This window comes from Trichogramma pretiosum, unplaced genomic scaffold, assembly GCF_000599845.2.
Source record: "Trichogramma pretiosum strain Unisexual culture from Peru unplaced genomic scaffold, Tpre_2.0 scaffold32, whole genome shotgun sequence".
Taxonomy (NCBI): domain Eukaryota; kingdom Metazoa; phylum Arthropoda; class Insecta; order Hymenoptera; family Trichogrammatidae; genus Trichogramma; species Trichogramma pretiosum.
In genome coordinates, this window is record NW_019641641.1 from 865,619 (window position 1) to 891,437 (window position 25,819).

At 32.0% G+C, this 25,819-nt stretch overlaps 1 protein-coding gene across 2 annotated transcripts; it reads left to right on the forward strand.

The window, feature by feature from the left end:
* The first annotated feature begins 13,608 nt into the window (after positions 1–13,608).
* LOC106652548 lies at positions 13,609–17,445 on the forward strand. 2 transcript variants are annotated; one of them, XM_023459680.1, is made up of 3 exons: positions 13,609–14,306; positions 14,372–16,207; positions 16,466–17,445. In XM_023459680.1, the coding sequence occupies exons 2-3, from the start codon at positions 15,980–15,982 to the stop codon at positions 16,859–16,861; spliced, it is 624 nt and encodes a 207-aa protein (XP_023315448.1). In that variant the 5' UTR covers positions 13,609–14,306; positions 14,372–15,979; the 3' UTR covers positions 16,862–17,445. The 2 variants fall into 2 exon arrangements, with proteins under 2 accessions (XP_023315448.1, XP_014227043.1); XM_014371557.2 differs by having other exon boundaries at positions 14,279–14,512; positions 15,678–16,207.
* Positions 17,446–25,819: the final 8,374 nt, after the last annotated feature.

Below are 25,819 nucleotides of genomic sequence, written 5' to 3' on the forward strand. Positions count from 1 at the left end.
GTAATCGCGCGGGGTGGCCGACTTATGCTGGACGCGCTCATATACTTTCGTTTCGCCCCAAATGAGCACACGACCCTATACACACATATAGATATAAACATCTAATATGTATGGTATGTGTATATATGTGTCCACGCGGCACGAGCATTTGTACGCTTTCGTAATATCCATATAATCCAGAGTATATAAATACGATAAAGCATCGAAAAACGATAAAATTTCGGAAACTAATGCACAACCCAAGTAGCTACTTGATGCTATCTCCATTTTCCGTTTGCATCATTTGTTTGGATCACGCGAATTTCTGCCTATAATTGAATTTATAATTAAATTAATGCATCTATCATAAAAATACCAAAGTTATAATAAATTGAAAAATTTTCAAACACACGAAAATATTTGTTTGGAAAGCTATGAGAATTTTTAAAAGTTAAAAAAATCAAAGCATTTAAAAGAAATTTCAGAGAATAAGTTGAACATTTTTCGTTTACATTCATGCTTCATTGTCTCTATGAGTTATTATTTTTATCTGAAATGAAAAATGTTCTACAAATTGATTAATACAATAATAGGCAAATGATATTATAAAAATTGAAATAATTTATTCAAGATAATTAGGTAATGAGAAAATATGAATAAGAGAAATTCAAATCCCTAGTAACAAAGTTTATTTTTTAACGATATTTTATCGTTTCTGTGAACAATTTACGAAAATTCTTAGAGGTCAATGCGAAGCCTAGTTTGGTGCTACGTACTAAGTTGGCTCGAATGTTGGGTTTATATTTATTAAATTTTATGAATGGATTTTTATTTAAGGGGAGGCTCTCATCTAGCGCCTCAAAAATGACATGTTTTTCGTGATTTTTTTTTTCGTGGAAGGAAGTGAATAATGCAGTCAAATTTTTTTTTGTACTTATAAAGTATGTATTCAACTATATTTACAAATTTTTTCAGACCAAAATATCGAATTATTTATCGCCTAGCAGCGTTTGATGGAGGTCATGTTAAAAAAAGGTACCTCAACGGGCGGCAAGCTAGCGCCTTCAGTTTTTGCCCGAAACTAAAAATGCGAAGTTCCTCTTAAACTAGATGACATTTGCTGGAGGTTGAACCTAAATAATTGCAAAAAAATTAAAAATTAATAAAATGGCGGACTTCAGAAAAAAATTTCTTTTTTTTGCCCTTTTTTGGCTCTTTTAAGGGCTGTAAAAAGTAATAATAATGAAAAAATTTTAAATTTTATAGGTTCAACCTCCAGACAATTTAATTAGCTTTAAAATAAAAAAGAAAGCGTATCTCTAAGTGCAGTACTTTTCGAGATATGTTGCCGCCCGATTCAGAAAACATAGTTTCGAGAAAAACGCGTTTAAAGTTTTAGAAAGTGAATGTACATACATACATACATCGTTCCCTCGTAAAAAGACAGCTTCGGTTTTTTGCCTATAATTTTTTAACTAAATCGATTTTGATAAAATGGGTTTCGGGGGTGTATTCTACGGGACATTTGCTATCTAAGTAAGCAAAAAAAAAAATCGATTTTTTGATCGAGTCTCATGAGAGCCTCCCCTTAATATCAGAAGATTTCAGTTTACATAAATTTTAAATTTTATGCTTCATTTCATGAATTTTATTTGACTTATCAATAATTATTTTAAAATTTATGAAGCACCTGTCAAAATTTAATATCACCAGTAATAGCAATCACATAGACATACACAAAAATCTGCAATATAGCACAAACTCTACTAACTCACTTAGATATTATTCTTACTTATTTTAATTTACGTTTCAGTTCATTGTCAAATTAAAGATAATTTCATATGATTTTTTTATTGCCATTCAAGTGTAAAATATTTTTTTCAAACCGCAGGGTTTGAAAAAAATTTGACACTAGTTATTCTTATAAAAAATATTTGAGGTAATCCAGATTATTCTATAATGTAGTAAAAACTACTTTGATTATTAAACAAAATTCATGTTATTTATAAAATGTATAAATTTATCTCTCACTTTTTATGGTATTGGAAGGTAATATTTCGTAAGTAAAAACCATTTACAATTGCATCGAAAATAAAAAGATGATAAACTGAACTGTTTTACAAACTAATGAGGAACTGGGTATTACCTACGATTTTAACATAAATATTTTCATCGTAATTTGGTTGACATTTACTGTTAGATTTTAGAAGTTAAAGAATAGAGATATTAATAATAAAATCAATAAGCATTCGTGATATTAATGATTTTTCACGCACAGGATAGATTTATTACGGATTCTAAAATCACTTAAGAATGATGAACTTTGAGATTCATTTTATTTGCATAAGGGTTGGAAATCGTTTGTAGCTTTGAATTTGTATAAACTTGAAAAAATGTACCATTGATTATTTCATTTTCGAGGAAATTTCATATTTTATTAATAAAAACTTATAGAAACTGTCAATGAACTGTTATTTGTTGTCAAACGTAAAATTAAAGTAATAAAAACATGTACTATTTCATCAATGTCGCATTCTAATTAATAAAAGTCAATTTAAAGAGAAATTATGCATAAGGTTTTTTGATAAATGTCTAATCTTTGAAAATGAATATTAATATTTAGACTGAGACAAACTTTAGTTTTCACATATCGAAATGAAAATAAAATTGTTAAATATAGAAGTCAGCATCTTAGAGCTTTCGAGCTTTTAGTAGCTGTTTTAACTCAATCTAATTTTTAAACTTTTATGAACAATTTCAGAAACAGCACAGCTGTTAGAATAATTTGAATTAGTTTTTTGTGAATCTTATGTTTGTTAAATCCATTCAAGTATGAATATTCACGAATCTAAGCTGATGTTTAGATTTGAAACAGGCGAAGATGAAGTTACTGAAGCAAGTGACAAACGAGAGAGTGAAATGCTCTACAAGCGTTTTGATAAAAATTGAATAAATATCTCTAAGAAAAGAGAGTATCGTCACATTAACGAACGCGAATTATCGAGAGAACGAAAAAAATTCGATTTGATGTCAAAAATCGCGCGAAGGTAAAATAAGCGAGAAAAGTCAAGTAAATTAATAATGGTACAAGCAAGCCGAAAAATCTGGCGTTCCACATACATAAGCGTTGATTGGCCCACAGAATATATAATATCTTTGCGCGAGAAGCGAGGAAAAAGTTTTTTGGGATATAGCTCGAGCTCGGTGCGCGGTGCACAAGTGCACTACGTGAAAATCACAAGTGTCGCAGTAGGGCTGCAGTAGCCGCAACTGCTGACCTACATACGAGACTCTACTACGCTCTTTTTAAATAGGTCGCCCCCCTATAGAGCGCGATAAATCGCGATCAATATAGAGCTTTGCGCTTCGTGCTCTAGCTCTCTGCATGTGTGCGCAGTGTGCAGTGTGCAGCTTGTGTATTTATGTGTGTGTGTGTGTATGTGCGTGTGTATGTGCGTGTGTGTACGTGTGTGTGTGCCTCGTACACAATTCAACTTGTAGCGAGATGCACATGCTATGCATTTATAATGCTCCCTTTGCTATCACTCTGTTTCTCTACTTTTCTTTCTTTCTCTCCGACGCTACTACTGCTGCTGCTGCTGCTGCTGCCTCGTTATTTACATTTTGCATTGTTCTCTATATCCGAATGCGTGAGCCGTTCGCCTAAGCTTTATGAATTATAAGTCATGGTTATTTTATTATTATATCCGCATTATAGGTATGGAACTAAAGCGAAACTTTTTGAAAGCCAACGATTTTTTTTCTATTAAATGATTATTATACAGCATATTTTCCATTCTTATTTGAACTTATTTTTTCAGTGCAAGTAAGCGCCGTAATTTTCATTACATTTTAATAAACAATAAACCTTCGGTCTCTCATCATGCCTAAAAGTTCTTGCATGCTACGATGAAAAATTTTCTTTCTCGTATCGTGGCATTTTTGTTGCGCATACATCGTGACTTATACCGATCCGAAAATTGCCAACTCTGAAGTTGCTTTTAATTATGTCGGTGTCCACTTTTACAGCAGCTTACAAACTGAATAATTTTTTTTTTCGTAATCAAACATGCGAAATAATGCATCGCGTTTTAATTTTGCCATATCGTTGGTTCATTGTGCTGACCAAGACTTTCTTTCGTTGCTGATACTGCATGACAATAAGCACGACGATACGCCCAAGCGAACGACGAGCTGCACTCAGCACGTAGCAACGGCCGCAAGAACATTTTAGCATTTGCTGCACTTATTTTAGAAAATAACGAGCACTCTGTCAATTCGTTACATTTGAAATTAATATGCGCATCCATTTCCGAGTTTTGTTCTTTATATTTTACATTGTACAAAAAATAACATCTAGGAAAATCATACACCTAAAATTTTTATTCGTACCATGACGATATTTCACAAATTTTTCGCATTATAAGCCTTAGAATAAATAGTGAATTTAACTATAAGTCAAATTATGTATCAATTTTAATACTTTTTCGATAGTTTGTCAAGTCTTGCTTATTTGTATCATTTTATTATTGAAATTTAGTGTATTCCCAAGCCAAGATAAAATTTAAAATATGCAAGCCTACTTTCTGAAACTTCTCAATTTATCAAATAAATTACGAGAATACCTAAAATAACGGATACCAAGAGCTTAAATAATAAGCACGAAACATTTTTCAGGAAAATTTTGGAACACGATGGGAAAAAATTGTTTAATGACTTGAGGAGATACCGGATCATGGTAAAATGAAAATTTCCAAACACTTTTTGTGAGATTTCCACTGAACGTTATTCTAAGAAGTTACGCTGCAGAGAACAATAAAATGGAAGCATCTTAGTATCTAATAATTGTAAAATATTCAGTAGAAATCTCAGACAGCGGGTTTGAAAATTTTCATTGTACCATGACTACTTTAGTATCTCGCGTAATCAGAAAACCACTTTTTTAAAGTTATCCCTGGTTTATTATTTGCACGTTTGCGTGGGAGTTTTTCAGAATTGAAGTGAAAAAATCTAGATAAATGAACGCGAATGTTATTATAGTTTTTTGTAGAGAAACACGTATGTGAAACAATCATAGAAATTATTTCAATTTTTTATTGTTCCGTAAAATGCTTGTGTGGTATTAAAAAATTAATATTAAAGGCTAGATGGAGTACATATGAGTTCAAGCCTGTTCTTAGAATACCAAGATTTCTTTCAGTGAAAGGCAAAGTGTTTTGACGCAGTAATTTTGTGAAAAATACTACAGATTATTTTTCAAATAAGGTGTGACCGTAAAATGAGCTACATCAGCTTATAGAATAAAATCAAATATTTGTGGAAATAGATTCATCATTTATACGACACGTTTTATAAATCCTTCGTTTGTAAACAAACTGATACTTTAGTCTCAAGATTGAAAATAATTATAGCTTGAAGGATGACACTCAAGGTGACATGAAAAATGAGGTTTTTCATTTACATGAAAATGCATTGTAGGTAACAACAGAATAAACTGAATGCCCAGTGTAATTCTAGATTTTATTTCAATATTCAATACTTTTTATTGTTTGAAGGGAAATCCAAATATAATAAATAAAAAAGTCACGTGAAATAACGCAATGATTTAACATTTCACATTTAATTAGAAATAAGTTTACAATAGAGCGGATCGAAATTTAAGTTATTTGCAATTTTAATCTGTACTGTTCTAGCTTTGGTTAATTGAGTTACAGTGAAAACTATAATCATGTTTATTTTTTTATATTAAATTATAATTTGCTACGGTCATTTAAATTTTATTTTTTCCTTTAGGATCTTACAAGTAAATTTGTGTAATAATCTATGTAAATAACTCGATGCATAAATGTTTATTTTTTTTTAAATTCATTATCTAGTAATTCATCAAGGATGTTATAAATTTTTTATTTGTCTTCTTGTCAACTTTACATTCACTTGAATATCATACCATTTAATTTTTAATACGAATTATGTAATATAAATTTTAGTTTTGATGTAATAACTTGATCAATAAGATTTAGGGGACGATGACGTTTTTACATATCGCGTAGTACAACGCCCTTATGTTGGGAAAGTGTTCAAATTTTCTAATGAAAAACGATGCTATTTCTCGTTCTGTTCAAATAACATCTTTGCTTCGTGAACTATTTAAATCCAAGAATATTTTCATTGACCTACGGGTTTATTTAAAGTACTATTTGTAGCTCAATTGGCTAGTTCAAATCTCACGTCATGAACAAAAATATTGGAAAACGAAAAACTAAATACACAAAATGTGCTCGAAAACATAATGAAAAGTTGGTTTTTTCACGAGTTACGAATTATTTATAAATTTGAGGCAGATCATATCGGATGAATTTTTTTATTATATAAAATTTTGAAAAACAAAAATCTCGATCATGCCTGAGCATTCGGCTAGCCTTTAAGTTTTGCAATTTTTCAATGCTACAACGTTGTCACATTATGTGGCCAATTTATTTATATGTATGCTCAACATGTTCATGTGAGCCTCATTTCGCTAGTGAACAATAAAGTAATCAGACCGGCCCTGTCCGCGCATCACAAGAAACACTATGACATTTGTATGAGTTTTGAGCGCAGCATAAGTCAGCGAACGCGCGAGTACTAGTAATTTCGCGTAGAAAACGGTTTCTCGGAGAGATGAATTTTCAGTTTTTAAAAACGTCTATTCAATATTTTCAGAAGCTTTAGCCAAACGGAAAATTCAAGCAGCTTGCGAAACTTCATTGAACCCCGTGTTTTTGAGATTGCCACCGAAAGTATTTATCGAATCGAGGATGCTGTCGAAGGACGCGTCAATTAATGCGTTTTTTTTCCCTATTTGCAACTATGATTCAAAACTGATCTGGACTAAAAATATTGCACATTCATGTAGGAATTTGCGCGGCGTATGCATATAACAAACTCGCACGCGCGCATTTACTTAAATTCTTACGAAAGTCATATATGAATTTAGAAAGCGCAAACTCATGTCGTCATCGTCTTCATCTCCGCGGCCGCAAACATTAATAATATACACCTCTCCTCTCGCGAGCTCATCTATTTATTTATCTATCAGTCAAGCTCATCTTTGGTATCGCTGCGCCTAGCTATTTATCTATCCATCTGCGAACGTTAGATGATAAATCTAATGCTGCCACGGCTGGCTGTGCAGTTGTAATACGAGTTTCACGCACACACACACGTATTACTGTACAAATTGATACGTGTTCGTGTGTGTCTCATTGGCGAGCATATATTCCATTCGCTCTCGTATATGCACGTATATAACAACGTATACTCGTTGCGCGCATGCGAGGCCAAATGAAAGGAACATTCTACTTCTACATATCGTAGAGAGCCTACTAGGATTAACCTAAAACTTCTCGTAGCTTCTTTTCTTACACATGGTACTCTTTGCGCTCCGTGCTAATATGCGCAAAATTCGTATGCTGCGTATATGTATGATGATTAATATACTTTCATGCAAAAGAGAAAGGAGGTAAAAAGAGCTTTTTTTTCTCGTCGGAAAAAAAGAAAACGAGTGAATGGAGACATTTGATGTATGCTGCACAATTTTATTGACGATGAATACATAATGTTTATGTTAAAAATTTAAAGAATTCCAAAAATTATGAACCAAGCATTTAAAAATATTTTATAAGTAGATAGAAAGACAGAATGCACATAAATAATTTCATAAGATGGCACATCTAAATATTCAAACATAGAGCATAACAATAAGAAAGTCATATTTTAACATGGGTATTACATTATAAAAAGGAAATTCATAAGAAAAGACACCATAAAATTTTACATGGAAAATGCTGTAAATACAGAAAGTTAGTCGTGTGTATATATCATATATATGGTCGAACAACCAGTCAAACTCGCCGCAGTGTCGACCATGAACCCAAAGCCTGTCATTTGAAATTTCGAATGAGAAAAATTGCATGAAAGAATTTTCTCATAAGAAAACGGTCAAAGGGAACACAAATTTTCACTGCTAAGTCTGGTTTTGGAGTAAAGTGTGTAGACACGACGACGCTTAGCATAGGCACATCAATATTATAAATATAAAAATGAGCTTCATTCGTGTGTGTTCGTGATGATATCGTTGAATAATTCTCGTAGAGCCAATAGGAGAGAGAAAAAGACTGACTGGCCTTCAATGAAATTTACGAGTCTAAGTCAGTTTCTCACCCCCACTGGCCAAACGATAGAACAGCTATAACATTTTCGCATTGTGAAAATGAAAAATTGAACACACAGAGAGTACAACGACGATGACGATGACGATGATGATGATGATGACGAGACGACGACGGGCGACGACGACGTGCGCTGCTGCTAGCTCGCCTTTATACGAGATCTACGATCACGCACACGAAATGCGAATGAATCGCCAACAGGGCAACACACAACGAGAGAGTACCAGCACGATCGGGTCACGTGATGGTTGCGTCACATTTAGCGGGTACCCACACTAGAGCATTAGCAGTAGCAGCAGCAGCAGCAGCAGCAGCAACAGCAGCAGCAGCAATGGTTGCGCGCGCCTCGGCCATCTTGAGAACGGTCCTAAGCGCGAGTTCTGATCAGCTCAGTCGGTGGAGTTGTAGATAGAGTATTGCCTTTCTCTTTCCATCTGGAAAGCGGCCCGAAAAGAGAAGGAGACACACTTCCGGTGCCTAGAGCTTGCCACTCGGTTTGGCAAACATTTTTTCTGCGTTTCGCGTACAAGCCGAGAAATTAATGTGGAAGTGGCGAAATGTTTAATCGATATAGCCCCGCGCGACTCGGTGTACACAGTAAATTCGGAGCAGCGAAAATAATTCAATGGAAAAGTAAAGGGCGCACGACGCGCGTTGTTCAAAGCTGAATATTTCCAGCTGATAAGATATCGAAACAACGTATTATTGATCGCGGAAAACGAGCGTACGGCGCGAATAAAGAGCGAAAGAAAGGCTGGCCTAGTTGCGAGCGCGAGACCGATTCAATATGGCCGCAGAGATATTTTTTTTAACCGTACGTCACTGGACAACAAAGACTACATACGAAAAAAAATCAATAGAATTTTGACAAAGTAACAGATGAAAGTATTTTCCATTCGAACCTGACGATCAAGATCCGAGTTCTGCAGAGTTGTCACCACACTCGCGACTATCTTGAATCGTTCCGTGGCGAAAAAGAAGAAGTAGAAGTAGTAGCAGCAGTAGTAGCAGCAGCAGCAGCAGCAGTAACAGGAACAGCAGCAGCAGTAGAAGTGTAAGCAGCAGAGCAGAGCAGAGCAGCAGCTGAGCACGAACACGATGATCCGTGAAGCACGACCTGCGCGCGACCAACTCCGACGATGGTTCGAGAAAAACGAGGACGTTAATGCTTACTGCTTAGCCTCTTGACCGAGCGGCAGCAGTTACCTACTCCCTCTGCTTTTTGTTGCGCAGGCGATGTCGCGCACCAAGGAGAGGCAACGCCACACGGTACAGTACTGCACACTGCTGCACGGCGCAGAGAGCCACAGAAAAGCAGCAGCAGCAGCTCGGTGGCGCGGAGAAGGGGATATTACTGTACTCTCCAGCGCGACACTATGTGGGGCACAACTATACGACTCTGCGCGCTGGATGGCAACGAATGACGACGACGACAACGATGACTGTGAGTGTGTGTATGCTGCACGATATATATATTGCGCTGCGCCGCCGATATCAGGGCGTGCTAGCGTGTGAGAGTAACTGTGCGACAACTGCGAGAGAGACTTCGGAGCACGATGTAGACGATCCGGTGGTTGAACACCTACTGGCTGTGCTTTGTGTTAAAACGCGCTACTTATTACACACAAGGCACAGACCCATACCCACCTACGGCACATATAACGTGGATATACCACTCGTATTGGACAGAATGGGAGTGTGGATAAAACACACACACACACACATACATAAACGTACAAACGTCGATATATATATATATTATTATACATACATCGACAACGTGGCGCGTACTATACACACAATTGGAAAAATTTTATTATGAATTGGGAGATACACCTTGATGGTTTTTTCATTTTGTCAAAAAAAAGTCACGTATACCAGCAAAGGAGAAATGATAAACGCTTCGTGTTAATACGAATTCACGGCATTCATAGGCAGTGCGTGCTGCAGCCCGACAAGCGTCGCGATATACTTTTTTTTTATATCTTTGCACAAAGGTATCTTATCTAGTGATTCTCCCATCTCTCGTGCCAACGAACAGCGACTGGGTCCCTTGAATGTTAGTTTAACGACACATACGCATTACGCACGGGTCTCAGGCTAATTCATTAGACATCTAATAATTTCATTTTCTTGCGCCTCTTTGAAATTTTCGCCTGTCGAGCGCGTGAAAAAAAATTTTTTTACTCCACAGCGATGCGCGTCGCGCGTAAAATTTCACGAAACGAAACGTAGGAATCGCCAAATCTGCAACATTGCGACCTACTTCTCTTTTATTGATTTTTCGCTTACCCGCGTTACTAGGACACTTCTCTACAACTGCCGACGAACTGTGCCTCATTGCGCATGTACAATGTAAAAGATATCAGTATAGATTTTCAGAATTCTAATCGCTGATACTATACGACAAAAAAATGGCCTCACTTGCGATTTTTTCTTTTTTGCTTCTTCTTCTTCTTCGTTGAACAACAGAGCCTTCTAAGATGCGATAGAAAAAAATCTCTCTTCTTTCGCAACGAAGAATAAATTTCTATTAAAAAAAAATACTGTTACTTGGTTGACGCGTCAAAGAAATGAGAGAATTAACAGTATAAAATTTAAATACGATTGGATGTATGTGTATATGAAAGGCCGGTTCTTAACTTTCACCAGCTTGAACTATTTATTTCGCTAAAGAAGGTAACGTTTTCTCACTTTCATCGGGCGCGCGTATACGCATGGAGAGTCGGCGCTACGTAGACAATTTTGCTTTACGAAATCGAGACTCTGATTCTTTTTTTTTTTCTTCATCTTCTATCCGTCGAGCGAGAGAGTTTTGTCATTTTTCCATGATATTTCGCAATGGCCTTGCTCCGTGAAAAATAAATACACTTGCCTCGGATGAAAAACGCAAATTTTGCTGCTCACTAGCTCCGAATTTCACGCTCTATTTGACATCAAATCGTGAATTAATTTCACTACTTGGAACTCCCTTTGAATTTGTCTCTTTCAAATGCAGCAAAACTTTGAGTCAACGTAAATTCAACGTTAAATAATTATTTTTCTGCGTATCTCAACGTAGTAGACAATTGCATAGCTGGTCTCTCATCGCATAGAATCACTATCAATGCAGCTCGCGCACATTAAAGGTCGCGAGTGCTTCAATTGCAATAGAAATGTGGAGGAAAAAAAGCTGAATAAAAAACTGCAACGAGCGGAGCTGGGATTTTTATGAATTACGAGACCTTCAGCCGCACGACAATCATTCGAAGCTTCGAGCACAGCAATGTTGCTTAGAATCGTAAAATCGCATATATAGCTATATAGAAAATGGTGGCTGCGCCGAGAATGGGTATTACACACAGTGGTTCTCTCTGCGTGTATACTAATAAACGTGTGTTGTGTATGCGCTGGCGAGAGAATAGAGTTATGTGACAGATAATGTTGGAGTGAGGCCTCTAGCTCCGAGTCTTTCGTTTGTTTTCCAGCATGAGCTCATGCTAGGTGTAGATATATATCGGTCCGTCCGTCCGTCGGTCGGTCGGTCGGACGGTCGGTAGCAGGAAGCACCAGCCCAGAGAGCTCGGCTCGCTCGCAGCTCGGCATAGCGCAGCAGCAGCAGCAGCAGCATGAGGCGGTGGCGGCGCGGTGTACACGTACAGTACACACAAGCCAGGCAGTCGGTAATAGTTTATGTAGGTCGAGGCGCGCGCGCACACGTGTCGTCCTTGACTCACATTGAGAGACTCTACTCTGCAGAGCTGCTGCTGCTTTGCTCTGCTCTGCTGCTGCTGCTGCTGCTGCGCTGCGCGTTAGCTCGCGACAGCGCCTGCGCTTCTCCCAGCTTTGTGCGCAGCACTGCCGCTGCTGCTGCTCCGAACTGCTCGCGCGAGCCTCGTCGTCGTTGCCGTTGCCGTTCGACGCCCGACGCTACGTCGTCGTCGTCGTCGTCGACGTCGTTACGAGTTTGTCCCACTTTATTTTCTGCGCAGGGTATGTAGGTATTTATTTACGTGTATAGATGAGAATACGCACGCACACTCGTGCACATCCACGTAGCCTGCCTCGATGTGTGCGTGTACCAACCATGAGTACGCGAATATGAATGTGTACATGCCTGCGCGATCATGCGACTGTGTGCGTAAAAAAGTGGCAGAAAGAGAGAGAGAGAACAGGCGGGGAGGGTACGAAACTAAACGCTACATAGCATGATTACAAAGATCCGTTTGAAAATGTTTCAAATAAATTTTATGAAAATAAAAAAATTGTACACGCAACTGCAGTGCACCGACTGTGCTTTATACCTTTTTCATGTTTTCGCCACGATACATCTTTCAAAAGGTATCGTTGAGATACGTAAAAATCATCGAAAAAAATTAACGAAAAACTACGCTTACACGTTTGTCCTAGTTTTCTTCGGCGTTATATTATCACGTAACTATATCGTCGTTGATATTTGATCTACTTCCGCGAAATAACTTCTAAAATTTGACATATTATTAGTCTGATTCGAGTTTAATAATTGAAACTGATAATATACTAATCGAATAAATTACCTCTCGTGTCTATATGCTTATTATTTAATGGTAAGTGTCTGTTTCATGGTCTATTCTGTCCAAATAGATATTTCGATTGAGCTATAAAAAATATTTTTACTAATTACGCTGAATCATGTGACTTACACCGTAGGAACATACTTTTTCATGTAGTTTTTATCTTCATACTCATACAGTATATATTTTTGGAATCATTCCCGTTATTTTCGTAAAAAATCATTTTTCGGTCTTTTATGAAAAATTGCTTCAATTATAGCAAAATACAGCATGAAGAGAGGAAGCGAAGAATCATAACTGTACACATACTAAATGTATATGATATATTTTTACTCAATAACTTATTTCACATTATACTACTGCTCTATGTAGAATTTTCCCATGCATGAGAAATTTACATTTTACTTTCTACAGACTATTGTAAAAAGAAACTGTATGCAACTTATGTGGAAAGTGATTTCATAGTCATAACTGTGCAACTTTCACTCTTCTTGAGCTCTAAATTGGCAAACTTGTGTAAAAAGATATTTTTTATCATTTCATTAATTCATACCCTGTCAAAATTATCAAAAATTAATATCGATTTTATTTTTCAATATAAAAACCTGTTGAAAGCTTAACTTAGCAATAATATAGATTTTTATTTATTTCATTATAAATGATTTTGGCTAAGAGTAATGCGTAGAACAGAAGGAATCAATATTCAAATAGATGTAATAGTAACAATGTGAACATGGATGACTTTTTTTTTTTAATTTGAATGTTTACTCTTAATTTTTTTAAGCATTTATTGCGTCTAACGCAATTAATTCTTACGATCTACAATTTTATACATTTTTTTATATTAATATAAAATAAATGTTTCAATTATTATGGTGGAGGCCATCTCAGAAATGAGAAGAAAACATTTTTTTTCAAATTTTCTGCGTTATTTTGAACTAAATGTGACGAACTCGAGTACATAATTATCAATATTAGTATATTTTAGTAGCTACTTAATATTGAGTTATTTTTTCAGCTCCGATCTGCTCTCTTTTAAATTTCCAGCAAGTGAGCTCTCGTTTCGAATGATTTTTGAGAGTTGACCCCGTTATAACGGCACGATAAATATGAATTGTATCCAGAAAACATAGACACAATTCCACTTTAGTACTGTAGCGGTTCGTAGTTGATACAATAGGCTCACGCCCAATGAAGAAAATATTTCATACCTTTTATATTTCACTTGCAACATTCTGGTCAGATATGTTTGAAATTTTACATATAGGTCATTTTTTTAGAGAACGAAAAACTTTTACAATTTAGATCTAATATTACCTTGCTGATACGAAGCCTACAATTTTGGAAATTATAGAAAGTACTCAATCATAGATCAATATTCAGTTTTACAGATTTCTTCATTTTCGAGCATGTTTCGACCTAGTTTCAGTATATACGATTTTGAAGCATTTTCAATAGAAATTGAAAAACTTTTTAGTACAAACATTTTTAGGCTTACAGCCAAAGACATCTGCAGAAAATTTCAATGCAACAAAATTTTGAGTAAAGAAAAAAACATTCATCGATAATATAAAAATTTTCATAGGTAATGTAACATTTTAAAATAAATGAGCAAATGTAAAACTAAAATTTATGGATTTTTACACATAGCCTTGGTAGTACCGATGCTGCTTTGTTGCTCTGCAAGAGACATCTATCGTAAGAAATGAGCACTTTCTTAATTGTATGCCACATTTAAACACAAAAAGAAAAGATTATATAAATTGTGTCTTTGTGTCTATTAACCAAACGGTAAGTTTATAAAAATCATGAAATTTAGAATGAGTAAAATGAGGCTAATACGAAAAATGGTACACGTTAAAAATCTCTAATGTTCAGCTTATCAAACAAAATCATAAATTTTTACCAATAGCAGATATCAAAGCCTAATAGTTACCAATTGAGCTTAAAACTTTATCGTTACAGATTATTCTTGAATTTCTTTTATGTTTTGGATATTAATATTTTTATTCTGTTATCGTGGTTCTCAACAAAAATTACTAGTAAATAAATTCGATTGAAAAAATACATTTTCTGAAAGTACGAAATAAATTGTACACCCGAAGAATTATACAAAAAAAGCGCCAGACACAAATAAATACGCGATGTATATAACATCTCAAAAAGTTTCAATTTCACGGAAAAGTTAATTACATTTCAATTGTAACGCAAAATCAATAAATAAATGAAATTGCTAATTTAAAATTATTTGTGATTAAATAGAGATTTGAAGTATTTGAAGTCGTTCAATGTTCTGTTGACACACCCAACAAGCGCGTATTCTTGAACCTATTAGTTGATTCAGAGTTTACTTTTTTTCAAACGGTCATGTAATAGTACAAAATTATAAAGTATGGACGGAAATAATCTTTTTTGTAATATCATTTACATTTGTTAAACATTTTTCTGAAATTGAGAATGACCGATAACAAAAGGACAAATGCTTTAGTGTTTTCAACTTAGAAACAGTCAACAAAATCAGCAACTTATTTATTGTTATGACATTTGCGCATTGACAAGTTTGAAAAGATGAATAAATTACAAATTTCATGAATCCTTCTGCCACCTGTTGACTCTGGACAAGAAGGCAAAAAAAAACCTATTCATTTATTACTTTGTGACTTATTTCTGCGTAATAATGAAGGCAGAATTAGAAAGCAAGCGTGAGCCGCATATGCAACATACAAGTGGAACGCAAATAGCTCGTGGGAAAAGTCGCGTACATAATAATATTCAACCGTGTGAGTGTTTTGTCATGCCATTCAGATGCAAGATACGTACTGATTATTGCAGCGGCGGTATTTCATTTTTTCATTAACGTTTCGTTCGTAATACCGGTATAAATAGATATACACACCATTGTGCTAATGGCGAGGCACGTTTTTACAATAAAAAGATAGACTTGTTGATTTTCTAGGATGTAGGTGATGTTGTTACCTCAGCACTGTCGTATACATGGTAGGGATGACATGTTTCGTTAGTACACGGCATAAGCTCCAAGCAGGTACTTCTTATACAAAAAATGTTTAGTACAAGCTCGAGCTCTAGTGATAATGAGTAAAAGAGTTTCAGTTGTGAGCAGTAGCGTGGACACTCGCGGGAGGAAAAAACGTTAAAATCCCCGCATTTGATGTATAAATTGAAAAAAAAAAGTTTTAAAAAAAGTTTTCGGAAAACAACGACTTCGATTTTTTTTGCGGGCGCAAGTGGCATAATAAAATGGTTAGATCGTATAAAAGAAAAACAAATCGGGTCTCCACGCCTCGGAATATTATAGTGCTTGCCATGAAGCAAGTAAAATTCGAAGGGTGCACTATGCGCCATGCTGCTGCGGAATTTGGTATTCCCTTGAGTAGTTTGAGTAGATATTGCGCTCAAATGAATATTAAATCTCAAAAAGAAATTCCAGAAAATGAAATCACTATTGGATATTGCAGACCGAGAGCGGTATGTACTTTATTTATATTATATATACGTTTCATAGTATTAGCGGAAACATAGCAACAAAACAGCACAGTTCTCTAGAAAACCTTTTCGTAATAAAACAATGAATTAAAAAGAATTTGAAAGGGCTTTGAACATTTTTTATTTTTCTTCCGATTACTTGTCCACTACTTTATGACGTTTGTGACAAATGTAAAATTGTTTTACCTGTATAATAAAAATAATATTCAATGCGTAAACAAATTTCAATATACTTTTCAGGTGTTTTCAATGGTACAAGAGTCCAATTTAGCTCAGCACGTCAAAAAGTCATTGAGAGTACAATCCCGATTATCATCTGTGAAAATTCGTAGATTAGCTTATGAATATGCCACTGCTCTTGGACTAAATTTACCGACCAACTGGAAAAAAGATTATATGGCAGGACGTGACTGGTTAATGGGATTTTTGAAAAGACATGGATTGAAGACCATTTCTAACTTAGGAAACGATACATCAACAAACGCAGATGAATTGACACTCATATTTAACGATTTGAGTTATATAGAACAAGTTGACGTTGATCTAGAAGATATCGAATTAGCAGAATCACTTATGCAAGATGAAATGATTGAAAATATAAAAATCGACGAATTGTTGAGTCAATTTATGTGTTAGTTTAATTTTTTAATTCCAGTTGATATAAGTTTTAATTTATAAATGCTAGTACGAATTATGTCAAGTTTCCGATAAATAGTGCATTTTATTCGTAATACTTATAAATCATTACAGGATCAATTGATATGTGCCATTTTGCTATACGCGAGTAGTTTATTTTTATAAAACTTTATATCTTCATGACAAACCGATGCATGTTAAAACATATAGAAGTGTGTTATTCTTGTATATTACATAATTATTCTAAAGAGCTGCCAACGTCGTTTTTTATTTCTTATACAACGAATATTGGATCCACAAAGCTCATTATTTCATTTTTCAATTTGATGCATATATACTTAATATTTATAATGCTCAACATTTTAAAATAACTGATACGTATGAATCTATACTGTTAAGTAATATATGAAAAAGGACATAACTATTGTCAACTACTATTGTGAATAATTTAAATGAAGTATATGATCATATATTTAAACTAAAGACAGACCGGTGTGTATTGGCCCACCGTTCTGACTCCCGATTACTTATGAAAACTCGCTGTACTCTATTTACTTATTGTCCCTTTTATGTAAAACGACAGATTGTAAATAAAAAAGGAAAAAAGCTAAAAAAAAAATATATTTAAACTTAAATTTTTTTAAACTAAAATTCAAAATTCAGAAAGTTTCTGTTTTTTTAAACTATTCATCCTATCATTATCAAAAGTTCGTGCGGATAATAGCGTTAATAAAAAAATAGATGGTTTTGAGAATCGTTGAGTAGTAGTGATAATAGTACTTTATGATACAAGTGCCATTAGTAAAACTTTACGACACGGCACGGTTTCGGGTCCTCAGCGAAAAATAAAGCAATTTTTCATTAATAAGTAAAAAACCGCTGCTAAATTATTAACCAAGAGCTTTCTCCAAAAATAGTTTTCATTTAATTTTTTCTTTTTAATAATTATAATTAATGAAAATAAAAACAAATAGAAAAAAGTCATAATTCCTTGCACGAAAAATATTCAACAAACTTATTAAAGACACAACAAAAACTTAAGTTACTTCGTGTCTTGAAGTAGCTTGGTCGGCTTATGACATGAAAAACAACTTTCTTCCATCATGCTTCCTGAGGGCGGAAAAAGGATGATCAAATGATGAGGATAAATTTCTCCTATAACTATGACCAAACTTGCCCGACTCCTTGGTGATCAAAGTGTCCCACGCAGATGGTCTACTCAAGTTGGTAGCTGTCGGACGCTGGGCCATGATAGGGACGTTAGTTGTAGCCACACACGTATAGACATTAATTGGGAATCCAATCGAGTTTACAAATATGTAAACCCATTTTCCTACGACACCTGGTTCAAAAATTTCGAGAGCATCATAGAGCTTCCTCGTGTAGGAAGCAGCATAAATAAACGGGACAATTTAATATTTTTTAACAAATTTTCGTTTATTATGTTATGAGCAGTGTACATTTCTCGATCGTGCCAACACATAGTAAAACATGTATTTTCATGGCATCGTTATGGTTGAGTGCTTTTTTTTTCAAAACTGTGCAGATTATCTTAAGAGTAGTTGAGTTATAGTCTACATGAAATCAGTTTTATCGTGATATTACACATTTTTCTTGTTAAAAAATACATAGGTGATTTAAAATTAACCAAAAATTATTAAAAAATCATGATGACTCATTTTTGAAGAATTTTTAGTTAATTTCAATACATTTCACTTTTCTTAATTATAAATAAAATCTTTTTCTTATAGCAAAATTCGCTTATTTCTTGCTTGTAAATAAGAACAAGGAACTTTCAAAATATTTGCTAACTCATATAAATAAGTATCAGCATTATTTAAAAGTAAATTACAAATATAAGTAATGTATTTTTACAGAAACGTTAATTTGATTGTTTATCAATAATTATTCATAGACATAATAGAAAAAATCGCAGCTCATTTTTTTTCACGTACAGTGAAATCCATCACTATCAATTTAATATTTCTAACTTTTAAATTAACTCTGAACAATTAAACAAGATCACAAGGGGTAACAGTCTGAACATTTAATGAATTATTCCTTTGTTGGAACTTTTGACATATATTCAATTAATCAATTATCAATTAAAAGATATTATTCAATGAACAGTTATTACATAAAAATTATAATCATCATTCAATATTAATTCGAAAACGAATTACTCAGTGTTTATGTAAAATTAAATTTCTGAATTACATATTCAGTTGTTTTCTGAGAATAAAATTGTCAAATCTTGACAGGATTGCAAAATGAAGAAAGGAAATCTGTTATCAGTCGCCTCATCAGTAGACGATGACATATCGTATTAAATTAACTTTATAGTAAATGGAAGCCCTGAGAAAAACGAATCTGTTTGTTTCAATGATTGTAAAAATGAATAAAAAAACTGTCTATAAATAGAGTAAAAAAATGAGTTTCAAATGACTTCCTTTCGGCACTTTGGCAATAACCATGACATTGCTTTGACGAATTATCAGAGTAAAAATTGCACGCATCGCAATTGTACTTATATTTTATATTTAAAAGAATGGTATTTTTTTATTTATTTCCGATTTGTATAAAACCATATCTTTTCCACAGGAAGTTCTCACATTCAGACAGAAAACAATTATATTTCAGCATTTTTTAATGCAACGAAAAAAGTTAAGAAACCGCTGCCAATTCATTGGCAAAGAGTTTCCTTATAAAAAAAGCTATTTTTTTGTATTACCACTAATATAAACAAACTAAACCTGTATTATTGATAAATTAATTATGAATCTTTAATTAAAATTGAAATACTAAGAGTACATTTCATTTTTATTCACATTTGTTAGGAATTCAATCCAGTTTATAAATATGTAAACAAAATTGTCCCACGAAGCCTGATTCAAAATTTCGATTTAGAGCCTGTCACAGAGCTTCTTCTGCAGAGAAGCAATAGTGACATATTTTTAAATGTTTCTCGAAGTTTAAAACAAAAATATTTAATAGTTTTTTGATTTTTCGGTCAAGATTAGAAATGGAAGTTTTAAATCTTTTATGAAATTGGAAAATATACATTTTGAATTATAACTTTTTCATGCAATAAATTTTAAAGTTAATTACCTGCATAAGTAAAAATTTTTTAATACCCTATTAAAACCGTTTAAAAAGATGTTAAAATATTTTAAAAACTAAAACTTTTTTCATTACGTGTAAAAATGTTAGAAATACTTCTATCTGAAAGTGAAAACTCCCCTCAATGATTTCAAGCTTTTTCCTAAATTACTTAAATTAATCTAACGTGTTTCGCTGGTAATACTGATATTATTGAACATATTTTAATTTGTTCTCATTTAATGTTTTACTAATTTAAGTTACCCGTCATAAACATATATTTAATATTTACGCGTAATGAGCTTGATTGTATTATGGGCTATGGTGAAATGATATTTTCAAGTGCTTAAATGATTTATTAATAAAATTTTGTTGTTAGGTATTATTTACATTTAAGATATAAATTTTCGTGCGAGTAATTATGCAAAATTTTTTAACTTCATTTGTCGATTTTATAATCGCTCAATGTGATTATTTTATTGATGAGAATTTTTGCTTTTAACAGCGTATAAACTATTTTAAACCTAGCATTATTAATTAATGCTGAAACAAATTTTGGAAGGTTACTTTTGAAAATATAATTCTTCAGTTTTTATTATAGAACTAATAATTTTGGTTTTCAAACTCGTTGTATTGGCTCATACTTAGAGATTTTTAACAGCTTTTCTACTAAAATTTACACAAATTTAAAGGAATATCTTTGTAATCAATTAAATTAGAACGATTTAATTTGATAACTATTTTTCTACTTTTATTCTTTTTTCATTCCTGCTGCCTGACAATTTAAAAATAACAAATTATTACTGTAGATAGTGCAATTAATTGTGGGAAAAAGTTATTTATGAAGCAAAATTTAAGTTTTAACTGGATAATATTTAAGGTGTTCATTTTTTTGATTAAAGAAAGTGCAAAAGATTTTTTCATTTTTATGTAGATGCACTACTTAAATATATGCATAAAAAAAAATTTCTATGACAAAATTTTAAATACTGTCATAAAAATTAATCTTTGCAATAATATATAAATAAAAAGATTCTTTCTATGAAAGTCATCTTTGATTAACGAAACTAGTGTTGAATGATAAAATAGTGAATTCGATTTTATCGATAATGAGTTTAATGCTGAAACAAGTAATTCAACGTGTAACTATAACTTTTTTTTTATAAAATCAATATTTATCATAACAGCTATACAATAACAATCATAGTGATCAATCAATTGAAGGTCATCTTTCATTGTTTGCTCCTTAATATTAGAGCAGGTAAAATATTCAGGTTAATAATAATTTATATAATTGGCAGTTAGTCCTTTCCTTTTTTTACCATTGTTTTCACTTTTCTTATAAACAGTATTGTGAATGATTAGTAAGTGCAAAAAATAATAATATTTTGCAGCAGCTCAAAATATGAAATGATAACTTGCCATATTAAACCCATTTCAATTATTTTTATTCGTTTGAAGTACACGTTTTACTATAAAAATTATTTTTGCCTATATATATGTGGAATTGATCGGTGGATTTGTTATACGACTTTTCATCGATGTAATACTAATAATACAGTTTATGTGAGTCATCTGATTTAAAAACTTTTGCTACAAATTAATACTTTTTAGGTGATTAATGATGGTATGATTACCTCAATTTCATTTGAAGTTAAATGTTTAATGAATGACCATCTTATTAATCTCATTAATGTGTTATGAATTTCCACTGCAAAGAAGTATTTATAATTGTTCAAGTCATTGCATACCCGAAGTTTATAAAGTCATATTTAAAGTTGTAGTCCAAAATGAACTTGCATATATCAAATCTAAGTTTTTATTGTATTAATTTGTGGAACAATCACGTATCTTGTGCACTAAATCGTCATTAAATATTACGTGTAAATAATTGGAAAAAGACGCACATCGGTTGTTTTACTTTTTAGCTCAGAAAGTTATTTGACTTTAACTCAATACTTTCTTACACGCAGTCATGTATCGGCAAAATTCGGTTCCTGCTTTCTAAACGGTTTGCAATTCCTCTAACAGGGACTTAGGTGAGCATCGTTCATGTTATCTGATTTTTTTTGTTTCAAATTGTTTATTCGGATCTATCCATTATATCAGTCTCAATCTTACAAAACTGATTGAAATTTTGCTAGTAATAATCATGAGCTTTGCTCTATGAAGATTAATATACATCATTCAGAAAAATATTGTTAATGGGAGTAAAATATATCTACAGATTCATTTTTCTAGATGTTTTATGGCTGCATTAGAAGGTCTGCCATAAATTACCTATTGCAAGTGAGAAAGATATTTTTTAGCAATTTTTTTTTTCACTAAAAACAATATTTTATCGGCCATCGTACTATAAAATTTGACGCCTGAGAGAAAACCTTTCGAAATTAAGAAAGTGAATTAAGATTGCCTGTCTAGGGTCGATTTGTGCAATACTTGTTATGGTGACGTATAATCAATTAATAATAGTCATTAATTAATCAATTAAATTGAATGATGATTAATTGAACACATTTTTTCTTCAAATGGCATTTTAAATATGTACTAAAAAAATGAATTTTCACGAGTAAAAATTAATCGTTATTATGAGACTAGAATATGTTGTCACTATTATTAATATATTAATAGACCGAAAAGATTTTCCTAAAAATAGTCACCGAATTTATGTACACTTTTTTAGCACTTGAGGCCTGCAAGTGCGCAACATAAACAATGCAGAAACTTTTAAAGATTATGGAATGCAAGCATCACTTCTGTCTTTTTCAGTTTCTTTTTTTCAATAATCCAAGTTTGTTGTTATTTATTTTAAGAAGATTATTAGAGTTTACAAATACCTCTAATTCTAAGCAGAATTGGCGTCAAATTTTTTGATTACTATAATGAATTGAACTTTTTGATAACCTTTAAAAAATATAAATCGATTTCTTACAAATAATAATATTAATGTAAGATTTCGTGCACTTTTTCTGAGTAAAAATTTCCTACGTGTCGCAATCGAAAAGATTCATTACAAAAAGTACCATGAAAGTGTGGTAAAGTGTCGAGAAAATTAAATTTCTGCGATAATTATGTTTATGTATGAAATATACACGATAGATTATTATTAAATTTTCCCTTTACGTACTGTTCAATTATATCCCTAGTAATAGTAAAAAATTTTTCATAACGTAAAATAATATATCCTTAGTCACATCGATGTGTGTTTATATTTTAGCATACTTATTGTGAATATTATGTGCTGTAAAATCCACGAGAAAATTCCAATTTACTCTGAATTATTTTTATTAGGTCTCTCATAAATCAATGAAAGCAAACAATCCCTTTTATTCACAATAACCAACTTTCGTAACAACTTAATACAACTTTAAAAATAATTAATTGAATAACTTCATTGTAAAAACTATTTTTATTATATCAACCTGACATAATTTATAATTTTTTGCACCGATTGTTTAAAAACGTATTGCATCACAATATTTCGTTTCGGCAGCTAATCAAACTCTTACAATAATATTGTATATTTTAAATAAGTTTTTGGAGTATCCATAGTATTTTGCAACCGAGGAGCGCTTTTTCTACTATTACGGACCTTAATATTTTAAAATAGTTTACGCATCGACTTTCAATGCGCATAGTTTTTTAACTGTATTAATTTCTGGTTATTTTCATTATACTCATTTATTCCATTTGATGTACCATATATTATTTATTTAAGTACATATATGATTTCTGTATAAAACTTGTATGTACAAGATGATTGATTCATTTTTTCTATCTTTCATCCACAATTTTCTTTCTTTGTTTATAAGTTTTTTTTTGTATAACTCTCTATTTTTAAATAATGTATTTTTCAAATCCTATCTTCTAAGTGTCATTGAGTTTTTATTTAATTTATGTGCTAAGCTTAGTTATCAATGGCTTAGCAAACTTGTACAGTGCATCTTTTATTTTTGAGTCATATAATGTATGAATTCTATTGTGACTAAAGATTTTGAATAACGTTTCACGTACCTTACGAATTTAATAACAAAATGTACACATTCATTTATAAAATTCACATAGTATCAATAATTTGAATGCTGTTAACGTTTTTATCAATTTTATAATAATATATATTCATTCCTAGGTTTTTTTGTCAATTGACAATACAAAACATATATTTATATTGTAAATCAAATTCAACATTATTTGTTACATATTGATTAGATATTGATGATAGTTAATATTCTGTTAACTGAACTCTTGATCGAACTTATAAATGTGTGCAACATGTGGCAATTTATTGTAAGATAAATTAATTTTTTTTATTCTTTTGTCATCTAAAATTAATATATATTTATTGACTCTCAAACTTATTTATGGCAAAAAATGTATCACATAAACATGAAATATGTCAATAAAAAACATACTCATAATCAAAGTTATGATGTTCTTTTTAAGTTTATAATAATCATATTTTCTATGTTTGAAAATAATTACACAGGCTTTTGAAGAAATGTGTTTTAGCATGACAAACCATCTGAGGCTCAGTAACGTTAGTTTTTTTCGTGGTAAAAATCGGGGCATTCGAATAATAATTAATTTCATGGAAAATTCATTCTTGAAGAAATTTATTATGATTATGACTTGAGAATAGCTGTGGATAACTTAGATTAATTAAACAATTTTACGAAATTGATTGTAAAAATTTCCCAACAAAATTTATATTATTTCGGATTTTCCTAATGACTTTATAAATAATGAAATCTGAAATAGAGTGAAAAAAACTTTTTAATGAATGGATAGGAATTAAAAAGTTTAAATCCTGAAAACTTAATTTGGTTTTATCAAAAAAACATCATTCTTTTATACCTGCGTAATATATTCGAACCCTTTGGTATTTGCAGTAATTAGTGTGTGAACATATCTCCACGTGAACATGTCATTGCAATAATAAAATATTTACAATAATAACAATATATATTACGAATTCATAATAATATATTTTTTTATTAGTATGATTATTTCATTTGTATTTTGGTTCACGATATTTTCATATATTTTAAGTACATTACAGCAATTATACTAGATCATTAATCTTTTACGAAATTAAAGTAACTTTGTTGAATTAAATATAAAACATGAAATTATGAAGATAGAATCAAAAACTATCATTGTACTTCAACGTTTTAGATTTGTGCTAAAAATGTTATACTTTGATTGATTGCAGAACGAATGATTTTATATAGAATTGCTTAATATTTTAATATAATTATCGTTATAGGACTAATAAAATCAGGTACCTAAAAATCTCACATCCTGCTTGGAACTAATTAATTTATATGATTATTTTACAAGTTATCCTAATCAGCTCAAATTTGAACTTGAATCAAAATTTCCAAACCTATATTTTTAAACCAATGTTAAACATTTTTTTGATAGGTGAATATAGGTAAGCGTTTGTTTGGTTCACTTGTGCATTCAATTTTAGTTTATTATACATAACAACTTAATAAATCTTTTTTTTTAAAGAACGATGATTGCAATTCGTCAAAAAAAAGTTCTAATTGAAAATTTAAAAATTATATCCTAGGAAACGGCCTGAGATGATATCTATTTATTGGGTTTTCATAAGTTTTTATGTTGTTAATATTAGATACGCGATAAAAAAAAGAGTTATTATTATTATTTTTTTTTTTAAAGAATTCAGGTATTACAATCATTTTTTTATCAATATTTAAAATGTATTGTGCTTCGTTAAATGCTTTCGCCACTCTTTTTTTGTTAAAAAGTTAGTAAAAAAACGCTTGAAAGCACTTAAAATTTTACTACTTAATGTTTTTTAATAGTTACAACCTGTTGCTGTTTTTTTTTTTA

What these genes read in the sequence shown, in the direction of transcription:
- LOC106652548 (XM_023459680.1), top strand. Translation starts at nt 15,980, where the DNA reads ATGGTTAGATCGTATAAAAGAAAAACAAATCGGGTCTCCACGCCTCGG. An exon ending in GATATTGCAGACCGAGAGCG is followed by an intron (nt 16,208 to 16,465) that starts GTATGTACTTTA and finishes TATACTTTTCAG; the next exon opens with GTGTTTTCAATGGTACAAGA.